We start from the raw sequence: 13,226 nt of genomic DNA on the forward strand, positions 1-13,226 counted from the left end.
CGTCCGCTGAGCCGGTTTTCGCAGCCAATTGAATTCCACGAAGACGACCTAGGGTTTTCAGCGCATTTTTTTCTGCTGAATCCATAAATCATGATCGTTTTTTCGAAATATGGTGCAGTAACTTTTTATAAGCAATTTAATTAGTTATAACGCTGCTAATTAAATAATGATTCCAAAATTAAAACTACCCCTAAACCATGGAAGTAGGAAGAGAGACCACTTCAATGTAGGCACTATATTTATAAACACACCAGGAACATAGGTTTTATTAATAAATAAAACAGTGGACTAAGCAAAGAAAATTTGGAAGTTATTTCTTCAAAACCTATTATGGAGTTCCACAAAGTAAAGCTCTCTACAATCAATTACACCAGGAACATATTTGAAACAAAATTTTTATTTACGTATTTTAATTAAAACAAACAAAAATATTTAATTAATTTTCAAATAATTTCCAATCGTTAATTAAACTTCATTGGGATCATCGTAATATTTCGTTTCAGGTTCCACATCCACATCAACAATTTCCGCAAATTCGTCAGTGTTTGGGTTTTCAATTTCATCATTAGATGTTCTTAAGTTCGACAAAATTGTTGATAATTTTTCAAAAGATGATAAAATCTAAATTGGGAACAAAATCTTTATATAGGTAGTGTTTGTTATTTTCACAGAAATATTGAAGAAAATTATGAATTTGAAATTTTTAATAAGGTAGGTAATCAAAATTAATGTTGAAATATCAAACCTCTTTATCAACTACATCCATCGTTGAACTCTCAATAATTTCTTTAAGCTGGATCAATTTTTCAGCTGCAGTTTCTAATTCACCTTTTTTCTCCAAACTGATCGCATAGTTTAAACATATAACTGGTTCGTTTGGCGATAGTATGGCTGCTTGTTCGAATGCTCTGTGTGAATTTTCGAAGTCATTTAAATGTCGTAAAGCAACTAAAATCAAGAAATATAGCAATTGACACAATTAGTTGTTTTAATAACCTGTATATTGAAACACATTGAGTTTAAAATATTTTATTATAAAAACTTCCTCGAAGATTTCCCTGATTTAAAATTATGCATGTCTGTAAGATGTATCAATATCTGTTACTAAAGCAGAAAGATTATGTTTAAACAAATTTGTTAATTTAATCTTTTTTGAGTTATTGAAAATTTAAAAATGATAAACACTAAACAATCCAAAATTATAATACTTTTCGATACATCGATTTTCACATCTTAAATTTGTTTACTTACTTCCTAGTAGCATAAACGAAAACGCATAATCTGGCTGTAAATTTACGGATGCACATAGAAAATGAAAAGCGGATGCCGGTTGATGTGTTGATAAATGCACTAAACCAAGATTATACAAAATTCTCCAATTTAACGGTGATATCCACAGTGAACGTAATAAACAACTTATCGCCTAACAATAAATGAAATCTTCCATTATACGTGATTTTATATAGATATTTTTTCAGTTAATTAGTTTTTATTAAAATGGTGTTCTTTTTTATTATGGAAGCGCAGGGAAATACATTGTAAAAAATTATAACTAGCATTTTTTACGTAGTAAAGTAGTAACAATTTTTTCTTGAAACTATATCAAAGAATTTCGAAAGAATAATGTAAGAAAAAAAACTTACCCCAACATATTTTTGTTTCGCGTAGAAACAAAGGCCAATGTTATTCCATAATGCTGACGATTGTGGAATATTTTGGGCTGCGATACGATATTTAGATAGTGCAACATCAAAATCACCATGATTCTACAATGTTATTTAAAAATAAGATTCACTTGAATCTGAGATCTGCATGTTTTTAGTTATAACGTAATGCCTTGGATTTTGGATAACAAACCCTCTAGATCTGTAATCTCGAAAACCATAAATCGAATCGATTTTAAATATACCCTTGGAAATCTGATGGCAAACATTTAAAATACATATACATACCTGTATTATACATCCAATAGCTAATAATGCTTTATGATTGAACGGCTCTAGCGCTAAAGCAGACCCCAATCGTTCAAAAGCCAACTGTGATTGCCCTAAACGTATATGAGATAGACCCAATTCTGTAAGAATGTCGACACTTTCTGGGCAAAACCTAAAAAATCACTCATTTACTTCATTACTTAATTTACAATCGGAATTTTTATGATATTTACTCAAGAGCGTTATTACAAACAGTAATCGATGCAGCAAAATCGGCCTTCGAAATTAACAATTTATTTAATAAGAAAAAAATTTCCTCTTGTTGAGATAATTGTGCAGCTCGAGTAACATATTCTAAAGCTTTATCAGGTACCTTTAATTTTAATAAACATTTCCCAATATTGAGAAAAATTTCCCAATCAGGTTTATCAGTTAAATTCTCTGTTTCAATATATGCTTCTAATGCTAGTCGGTATCGTTTAAGTAAATATCTAAAATAAAATTATTTATTTAACAAATAGGGTCTTTTTATTGCATTTGTATTTAAATTTTTTAATGACGGTAAGTGTATAGTATGGTTATTTGGTTTCTTACAAGCAATTTCCAACTTCTTTTAAATATTTCACATTTGTTGGATTTAATTTATGACAGATTTGTAATTTTTCTAAAGATTCTTGTAACTTTCCTTCATCTTTAAACATTTTTGCCTGAAATAATTATGAAATTCAATTGCATTACATATCAATGTAAGTGGAACGAAGCAATGAAGCAACAAAATAATTAGTTTTGAAAATTGGAAAAATGTAAGTTGTTGTGTTTTTTAAAAGGTTGTACAAATTTTGTAATTTCGATTTCAATAAAGTTTATAATAAATATTTTCGAGTTTCAAAGTAAAACAATAGAATATGCAATAAGATGGTGTGAATATTTAAATAATAAACAATTAAATGTGTGAGGCGTGTTTACAAAACTTGAATGTGAAACAAGTACGCTTTATGTATAAACAATATAACTAACTAGTTGGAAGCAGTCATCCTACACTATATATTTTCAATTATTGAAAATTGTACAGATTATTTAAGAATATCGTATAAACATATTAATTCGATTTTCTTCATGAATTTTATTATGGCGGGCAAAGGAGCTCGCCCCATATGAAGTGTACCTTTTTCTACCTAAGTGTTTCTTTACAATTTTTATCCGCTGATTCCGCATTGCAATGATCAAAAGTGGCAGCATCAATAGTTTATAAGAAATTTTTATAAATATTTATCATACTTCCGGTTTTGTTAGTAAAATTTCATAAAAAATTAAATTTTCCTTGATTCTTATACTTCGGGCAACAAATAAAAGATGATACGAATAAATACTAGACTTCTCCTCACCAGACATCCCTAAAACCTAAACTAAAATTTGTATAGGGTGAAACGGATTTATAATACACGCCCATTCTTCTCCATTGAATTTTCTTACAGATCGTATATTATCAGGGAAAATATGATTTAAAATGATAATTTAATGTATGTAAAATTAATATAACAATTAAAATTATTATTAGTTATTAATAAAAATCACATTGCCATAACGCAAGCTTTTGGTAGATTAATTTTTAATTATTTGAACTTGATATTAAGTATTAATAACATAAATTACTAATAAAAATTTATGTTTTATTGTATAAGAATATCAAACTAAAGATTGACCACACGTGGGATGTATCACAAATCCAAAAGTTATTTCCGACCGATGACGGTTTTAAATCAAGGATTTAAGTATGGTAAACGGCATGGTCGAAAATACCAGCACTCACTCGAAAAATCATTGCGTTACTCTATATTTATTTTATCATTTTTCGCTTATTAATTTCAACTCCTCAATTAATTTAGGAGGCTAATTACAACCTCCTTCATGCATTTACAAAGCATGACACCAACCAGTCACAACTATCAATTAATTATTTATTAATTGTGGCGGAGGGAATCCAACCCGCTACTTCAGTCATATCGCGTACGAAATTGGTTACAAAATTATAGAATACGTAGGTACGTTTTTTTAAAAAATCGATCATAGTAATCTGTTTGATAGATCAGTTTATACAATGCATATGACATTTATGTAATATACATTGCATAAACTGAATGAAAAACTAAATGAATATCATGAACACCAAAAACTTTGTTCATCAGTAAACTATAAAATCTATAACTAAACTATAATATAATACAAATTGTAATTACATTGATATAATGTGCATAAATATTTCGATTAAATGTTCGTTCTAATTCCTTTTCAATAATAAATCGTGTTGTTATAAAATCACCTCTAACATAGTAAACATAAATTAACCAATTTTTTTGTTCAAATGGTAACGCTTCATTAGCTAAAATAAATATAAAAAAAGAGAATTGATTTATTATGTTTGTATAGCCAATCATTATTTAATTTAACTAGCTATTTATACCTTTTGTTGTGTGCCCGATTTTATTATAATTTACTTTTGATAACATTGTTTGGCGACCATTAATAGCATGAGTATTCATCTTAATTAGTTTTTAACAAACTTTAAACAATATTTTAGTAAACTTTACTAAGTATTTTATTATTGTTGTAAATTTCTGTTACCTTGGAAACATTTAAATAAAATTCAAATCAGAATGAGTATGCGCAAATAAAAGTATGTTCCACTAAACAATAAAAACTTCTGCCTGTAGTTATGGCCGGGGCAAACATTTTACCCAAAGCTGATCGAACATGAAATCAGTGGAGAAGGCGCATACAAAGGCTATTCTATAATTTTAAAAATGTGGAGATTCAGATTTAATATGATATTTTTCCCAAGACAAGACAAAATTACTTTGTATTTGCTAAATAATAAATAATTCAATAATTAATTATATTATAATTGTAAGTCCGTTGGCAGAGTGGTTATAGCACTTGCGTATGACACCAAGGTACGCCGGTTCGTATCCTGTTGTAGATAATATTTTTAATTTAAATTAAATGAATTTTTCCTGATGTTTAAATTTTCCACTCTTTTTATAGTTAAAATTATCTATATAACCCGCCCTCTTGCCATAAATAATGTCATTTATACATATGTCATAAATCATATTCTGTCAGGAGGTGGGAATTTAAATAATCATAAATATATCTCACTCTTTAAAATCATGTACTCCTGCTACAAAATATTAAAAATATGTACATAATGGCTTGGTTATGCTAAAATAAGAAACTTTTAAACAGGAGAACATGTCATATGGTTTATCTTACTCATATTCTCCTATTACAAAATATTAAATTTTTTGTTTATAATATTAAAAAATCGCTCGTTGAGACTAAAATTTGAAATTTTAAACAGGAGAACATGTTAAAACTTTATCCCACTTTTTCATAACATATTCGCCTATTACAAAATATTAAAAAAATAATTATTTTGCTTGCTTTTTTGTTGTACATGCTAAAATTTATGTTTTATGTTTATTTAAAATTTTGTTAGTTAAATGAAATTTTATAAGATTCTGTAATACGAGAACATGTTATTTCACAAAAAAAATTAATTATGTTAGTCCCACTTTCCAACCTATGTCATAAATCACTCTTCTTCCAGGGGGTGGGAATTAAAATAACATAAAATATACCTCGCTTTCTTACTTATTTGTCGCTTTTGGTTCTCATAATAATTATCTAAAAAAATGACATTATCACGACATAATAACTTATTTAATTAAAAATTAATCGGGACAATGCTAGGTATGAAACGGGGTACGTTGTAACCGGAGGCGACTGGGTTAGCCACTACTACACCTTTGACATTTTATACTTACCAAGTTATCAATAATATAATGACAAATAATTGTTTGATAAATAATAAATAAACAACGATCGAACAAATAATTTTAATGATCAAAACAATGAAGAACAAACGACGAACAAGCGATTAAAAAAGATTTATAATTAATTAACACGAAAAAAAATTTTGTGGGGGCCAAATTACGTTAGCTATGCCAATACCTATCTACACATGGAGGTTAGAACTTCTCTCCCTCTAACCTCTATGTATCTACATCTACCATAGTAGCACCAGGAACACCAACTTTAAAATTAAACACGTCAAGACAAAGACAAACAAATATCCCTAGCATAATGTTTACACAAAAAATGGCAGTTCTTTGAAATGCACTTTGAATAAAGTACATTTTTATATATTACTAATATAATAAAGATAAATAACTAACAAATTATTTTAATAAAATAATTGTGTATACTTTTATTACCCAAATGATTCGTTACAAATTTATTTATTTAGTTTAAACATGAAGTGACACCCCTTCTGATAAGGGAATTACCTTTTACGTGAATAATCGGTAACAATTATTTTGATAAGATGTATGGTATTTAATGAAACATTCCATTGAATTACGACATCCGTCTTTGGGACCGGGGGATATGTTAACAAAATCACAAAGACTAGTACTAGGACTTCTAGTTTTATTGTTTGTAAATGTTATATGGGTATTTTCAGCTGAGGTTACGAAGGTAATAAATTGAACACCGGACCTCACTTTGAATATTAAATGTAATTTATTATAATTTTTACAGCACATTTATCGAGATGGACAGTTTGAAAAGCCGTTTTTTACAACATATTTTAAGACATCTATGTTTTCGTTGTATTTGCTAGGATTATGTTTCTGGCCACCTTGGAGAGATACATGTAATAGACCACCAGCTTATATGGTAAAAATTATATTCCTATTTTTAAATTACACTCCTTCAACATATACTAAATCTAGTTGTATGTATTTTTAGTTCATAGATCCAAACACAGAAGACGAAAACTTTTATGTAGATGCAAACACAAGTTTGGTAAGCAGGCAAAAATGAATTTTTTCTATTTACTTTTTAAGGTAGTTTATACACAAACTTATTGTTTTATACAATTTGACGAATTAAGCTATTCGGTTGTATCTTAAATTCTTTTAAATCAAATTTGGCCAACTGTATTTGTACATATTTGTTAGGCTTGCTGCCGCCCTAGGCCCCGTTCGATGTGCCACCCTTTTTGATAGAATGAATTTCATTAATTTTGATCCAGTTTTTTATTTTAAACTAAATTTATTGAAATATAATTTTTCAATACCCCTGAATAAAAGAAAATATTGAGACAAAGAAAAAAGTATTAGATTGGCTAGAAAACCAATACTTTTTTCTTTTTCTCCATACTTTTTTTTTAATCAGGGACATACAAATCTTCGGTATTTTTATTTCACACTAAAAACAAATTGAAAAGTCATTTGGATTAAATAATTTCAAAATGCTTCATACACGTGAGATTAATCTCACTAAAGGAACAGAAAGTAAAGAACATTACTCGATAAAGAATATCATTGATCGATTAAAAAATTAACATCTTACCCACACAGATTGAGAAGTAGATTAATGAATTGGATTATAATATTTTCTATCAAAAATTTTTTATAAAAACTATTCTGAACCAATTTTTATAATTGATTGCCTTTACTTTTTTGCGACTAAAATTTTGGCATTTCATAAATTTTACCGCCCTTCAAATACGGCCACCCTAGGCCCGGGCCACACGGACCTAGGCCTAAATCCATCACTACTCTGGGGTCCCGGTACTAATACTATTTTTAGCGAGTGAGTGCTCGCTTACAAAGTATTTCAATCAGTAAAACGCAGCTAATGATTAAAGCTTTAAAAGAACTTCTTAAGTGTATATGATGCAAAAGCATTACTTTATTGAAGAGCAGAAAATGGTAGTTAGGGAGATACTCCACTTTTTATACATCTAATATTTTAAAGGTTATATTCTCAACAGTTTGAAGTTAGTTTATATTTATTTAAAAAAAAAAGATAATAAATAATTTTTCTTATTCTTTACGCCTGAACTACCTTAAATTTAATTTTAAGTTGCGATAAGTCAAACTGTCAAAATAAATAATTTTGTTTAGAGTGATCCAACGTATGTGCCTGTGAAAACACCAGATCGTGAACGAAATTCTGGTACTGAAAGTGATGATTCTTCAATACGATCCGTACGATTTAATAAATTGGCTGAAGTACGTCACATGTCTGAAGCAGATGCTACAGAAGCGTTACTCGCACGATTATCTTATCAAGCTAGTGTTCGTGCTGGTGAGGCTGCACGCCGAGCTGCTACAAAATTTCCTGTATTTAAAGTTGCACAAATTGCATTTACATTTTGTATACTAGTAAGTAAATATTTATACATGTAAGCAGGATGTATTTTTTGGAAATTTATAAAAGGGAAATTCTCTTAACCACAAATATTCAAGTTCTACCGAATCTATGTTTTCGAAAAAGTATTCCAAACAAGAAATGTTCCATTTTGAATCTAATGAATTTTGTTTGAATTTTTCTCGATAAAACTCATTTTTCGAGTATAGATACTCTGTATTCATTTCACAAAAATACTTCTGCTAAACAATTCAGTAATTAATGACATACTTAATATTTTATAAAAAATTACTTTCAGTGGTTTATTACAAATTACACGTACCAAGTAGCTTTAACTGATGCTGAAACTGGAATTGCAACAATTTTAATATCCGCATCAAATGTATTTATTTTAATACTTGGTGGATTTTTTCCAGCAAATATTAATGACAAATTCACTTTATCAAAATTCATTGCAGTATTTATTAGTATTAGTGGTTTGGTATGTGAACATTATTTGAATCAAAGAATGCTACAACTGCTCAAAGTACATACTCGGTCGTAATGTAGTTTTCAAATAATTCGAATTTACTTTGTTTATCACAGGATATTATGATTTAAAAAAAAAAATTATTATGATTCGTGGGACCAGTGCAGTCTCCATTAAATTAGTTAAAGATTAAAAATATGCCTTAATCTGCTACGTTATTTACTACTTTCTTTCTTTCGTTATCTATTTAATGCTTTTCAAAGTAATTGTAATATTCTTTGCATTAATTTTTAAATATGTAAATTTTGTTATTTATTATTTGTGAATTTTAGATTCTTGTTAATTTTTCCGATTTTACAAAAAAATCTCCACATATGCCAACTGGTATTGTTCTGGCATTAATAAGTGCTCTTTTTTATTCTGCCTATTTAATATTTTTACGTCGAAATGTTGATAATGAAGAAAAAATGGATATACCATTATTTTTTGGTGAGTATAATTTTGAAATATTTCGTTTAGATGAATGAAAGGATAAATTATAAGAATGGAACTTCGATTTGAAAGATCACTTTTATTTTCCAAATAGGGAGCAGAAATTTTAAATAGATTTATTTGTAAATGAGAGATGTTTTTCAAGTAAATATACGCATCTCCCGTTTAATAAAAATCATCAATCTACAAAATTATCATCTAAAAGGAATTTCGATAGAGAGTATAACAATTTTATATAGAAAATATGATTAACTTAAGTAACTGTAATAAAATAATAAATAACTAGTAATATAAAAGTTCCTACATACACTATCGGAATTGGATTTTCTAGATTGATGTGTGTCATTTAAACGGAGACTATATTCTTGATAGAAAAAAACAAAAATAATTTGAAAGATTTAATACTGAAGGTTTTTTCGATTTTTATTTAGTATTGGAAATTTAGCATGAAGATGAGAGAGTTAACTTAACAATCGATATCTGGATAATTTTTACTGTTGTTAGAATTAAAAACTTGCATTTCTTTGTAGTTTATGAATAAAAAATCAAAACTGACGAAATATTTTTATTATTGCTTAATGCGTAAGATTCTGTTTTATTTTTTCATAAAAATAAATTGACCCTCGCAATTCTATCCTTATAATAATAATAACAACGTTTTTCAATCTTTTTGATAGTTTATTTATTGTTGTAAACAATTTGCAAGATTTAATTTACATTTTTTTTAAATTTTGTGATTCATTAAAAATTTACGCATCCTTGTATCCCAGTATTGAGTCATAACTCAGAATTTAGAAATGTAGTCTGTTTAAATGAATTAAAATTGATTATTTTATTTGTTTCTAGGATTTGTTGGATTATTCAACATGACTTTGCTTTGGCCAATGTTTTTTCTTTTACATTACAGTGATTTAGAATTATTCGAATGGCCTAATCATGATCAATGGGCATTAATTATTTTAAATGGCCTTGTAGGAACTGTACTGTCAGAAGCTTTATGGTTATGGTAAATAAATATTGTCTGTGATAAATATCAAATCTTTAGTAAATATTAAAAAAAAAATTATTTTTAGGGGATGCTTTTTGACATCATCATTAATTGCGACAATCTCAATAAGTTTAACGATCCCAATGTCAATGCTAGCTGATGTTATATTTAAAAAAGCATCGTATCCATGTATGTTTTATATAGGTACCGTTCCAATGTTTCTTGCCTTCTTTGCCGTCCCTATTCTAACACATTACGATAATTGGGATCCATGTTTAGAAGCTGTACGATGGTGGTATTTCTTTGTATGTCGAAAAACACGCACTTTAAGGTAATTTTTAAAATACAAATCCATTCTTCTAATCGGAGCCATTATATTTGCATATTTTTTTATTTTTTACGTATTACATGGTTTTATTATATTGTGTACTTTTGTGAGGGAAGCCTCAGAATCATTCGATTCAATATTAAAAGATTATAAATTTAAACAAATCAAATTTTCAGGATTCCTGATATTGAATCAGAACAAACAGAAGCATTAATTGGAATTAATTCCATGAATGACCATGAGGCATGAAAAAAGTAATAAATTTTATTATGATGAAATAAAATTTTATCTACATTAAACTTTAAATAAGCGCCATCACCGAGGGCACCAAAATAACAAGGTCAGTATTTACAAAACTATTAAAAAAATGTATTATATAGAACTCGTGATATAAAAAAATATATATATTTATAATTTTACTGTGAAAAACAGTATTTAAAGATTATCATTTGAAAAAAGAAACTTAAAAATTTCAATTGTGACAAATATATTTTTATTTCTTCCATTATGCACATAAAGATCACAAAATATATTCGGGTAAAAGATTTTTTTTACAGAAATTGATCTCTTTAAGAAATTTTTTAGTATTAGAATATCTCCATTTGTAGAGACTGTAATGGTTACGTATAATATGTAAAATACGATCGAATTTAATGTTATTTTTCTACGGAAAACAAAAAATTTGGGCATTTACTTCTAGAACGAGAATCGAGTCATTAAAGCTATCTTCATCAACTACAATTCTAATCCGAACAAATAGACATTATCTTATGAAGCAAACTTTAAAAAATTAACAATGGAAAGTTTTTTTCATAAAGATGGGTTGAAATTTGTTATGAAGACTAAACAAATCTTGTTAGTAATTTTAGATCGCATTTTGAGAACACTTTTCAAATTTTTATAAATTTATTCTATGTACTTATTTACATAGTTATCTAATATCAACAAGTATACGTTATACAATGTATTTTTCCGAAAGATTTGTTTCAGTCGCATGATAAAATATTTTGAACGTGGCACAGCTACCGAAGGCTAGGCGGTACCGTGCACCGTACACCTCGCATTGAACTAGCTAAAAATTTCCCCACCCTAGGAATGTAAATAAAATAGGTTACAACGCCATTTTAATCATGGCAACTCTTTTGAAAGAATACAGAAAATTTCCAACAAGTTTTGACTTTTGTTCGAAACTCCATGGGAAGGGGAACTCTCTAGTATTATTTCTGTTTGCTTAATACCAGTATTATTAATCCAAGAATACATTCCTAATATCTAGCTTTGCATCTTTAAAGTATTTAAATATATATTTATATTTTGCCTTGATAAAACCCAAACAGGTTACTTAAAGTCTCAATTTTTTTTTACACCAGGACCTTTAAAAATTCCATGCCTCTGGGCAAAACTTTATTTTTATCGCTCAAGTATTAACATAAAATTCGGATATATTTTGATCAATTCACCGTTTTAGCTAAAACCCAAAAGTTAATGCTAAATTTTGTTTGAACATTTCTTCAAAATCTTCTTCTTCAAAAATTAATAACCTATGCTTGGTGGTGCTAAATTTACAGAGAAAGTCGCTTTAAAAAGCGCGTAATATGTATGATTATAGTACTTTTTGACAACGGCCAACAGTTTTTGAGTTATACGCACAAATATATCTAGTTAATGATCGTAACTTTTTTTGGTTCGATTCTTGATTGATCATTTATTTATTTTTAAATTTTTTGATGATAAATAGTGTTAGATGTTGACACATTTATAAGTTAGTCTTTAAGACAAAAAAAAAAAAAATTAGAATTAAATTCTTGGAATATAATAAGGTCACAAAAATACTGCCAATCATAAATTTATTTTTGTAATATTTGAATATAATAACTTACTATTTTCAAAAAGAAAAACAAAACAAACAGCATTTTAAATTTCTTTTTTCAAAAACATAAAAATAATATAAAATTTTTGTTTGTACAAACATATACATAATTATATGTATTCTGTTATGTAATTTAAATATTAATAATATTTAATTTCATAGAAACAAACAAAAACTAGAAACATTAAATTGAATCATTGGATCCGATTTAATACTATACAATGTCAAAGGGTATAAAATAGCGAATTAGCGTTCTCAAAAAGATAGTTTAAGCGCATGTGTGCTATTTGGTAACATTATCAAATATTTTATTGTATTTTTGGTCTAACCGAAAACGAATATCACCTAGATTTTTTAAATGGCGCTCTGTTGTACACTGAGTACATTCAAATTTTTGAAGTACACTCTTTTCGCATTGTTTTCCGTGAGACAATGAATGAGTCAAATTTACTTGTCGCACTCAAATTACGATTTGAGTTAGACAAGAAAGTCGCGCTCAATGGATAATTACAATTAGCTATTTATTATTGCACGGAAAATCATTGTATGTAAAAATAGTGTGAGTAACTCGTGCGAATTGTCTATTACTCACTCGAACAAAAGCATTTACTTTGTCCAATTCGGATTAAACCGAAAATACAATGAAATACATTCGAGGATGAAATATTCGAATTTCTTAATAATAATATTATTTCTTGCTGTCAAATGATTCGAGTTAGTGTTAAATAAAAAATTAAAAGACGGTTTTCATAAATGTGTACTGTATAGATTTATAATACTATTTTATTAGGTAAATTATATTAAAAGAATCGTCTTTTAATTTTTCTATCAATTTTTTAAAATCCAAAATAATAGTAATTGTCCATTTATAAAAGCCCACTCAACTCATTGGTGCACAAAAAGTTACACCCCAGTTTAATTTTTAT

The 13,226-nt window shown here is 27.7% G+C and overlaps 2 protein-coding genes across 2 annotated transcripts; one reads left to right on the top strand and one right to left on the bottom strand.

Annotated features, from left to right (window-relative positions):
- Window positions 1–465: 465 nt before the first annotated feature.
- LOC123301074 (Bardet-Biedl syndrome 4 protein homolog) lies at window positions 466–4,474 on the bottom strand. The gene is made up of 9 exons (XM_044883803.1): window positions 4,396–4,474; window positions 4,172–4,314; window positions 2,529–2,641; window positions 2,168–2,425; window positions 1,953–2,106; window positions 1,644–1,766; window positions 1,252–1,423; window positions 746–948; window positions 466–621 (listed from the first exon to the last, which is right to left on the bottom strand). Exons 1-9 carry the CDS (start codon window positions 4,472–4,474, stop codon window positions 466–468), a joined length of 1,401 nt encoding a protein of 466 aa, XP_044739738.1.
- A 1,751-nt stretch (window positions 4,475–6,225) lies between these two features.
- LOC123301832 (solute carrier family 35 member F5) lies at window positions 6,226–10,812 on the top strand. Its single transcript, XM_044884744.1, has 9 exons — window positions 6,226–6,470; window positions 6,534–6,671; window positions 6,744–6,800; window positions 7,907–8,167; window positions 8,452–8,634; window positions 8,955–9,111; window positions 9,961–10,120; window positions 10,188–10,433; window positions 10,607–10,812. Exons 1-9 carry the CDS (start codon window positions 6,333–6,335, stop codon window positions 10,677–10,679), a joined length of 1,413 nt encoding a protein of 470 aa, XP_044740679.1. The 5' UTR covers window positions 6,226–6,332; the 3' UTR covers window positions 10,680–10,812.
- Window positions 10,813–13,226: the final 2,414 nt, after the last annotated feature.

This window comes from Chrysoperla carnea, chromosome 5 (genome assembly GCF_905475395.1).
Source record: "Chrysoperla carnea chromosome 5, inChrCarn1.1, whole genome shotgun sequence".
NCBI lineage: Eukaryota > Metazoa > Arthropoda > Insecta > Neuroptera > Chrysopidae > Chrysoperla > Chrysoperla carnea.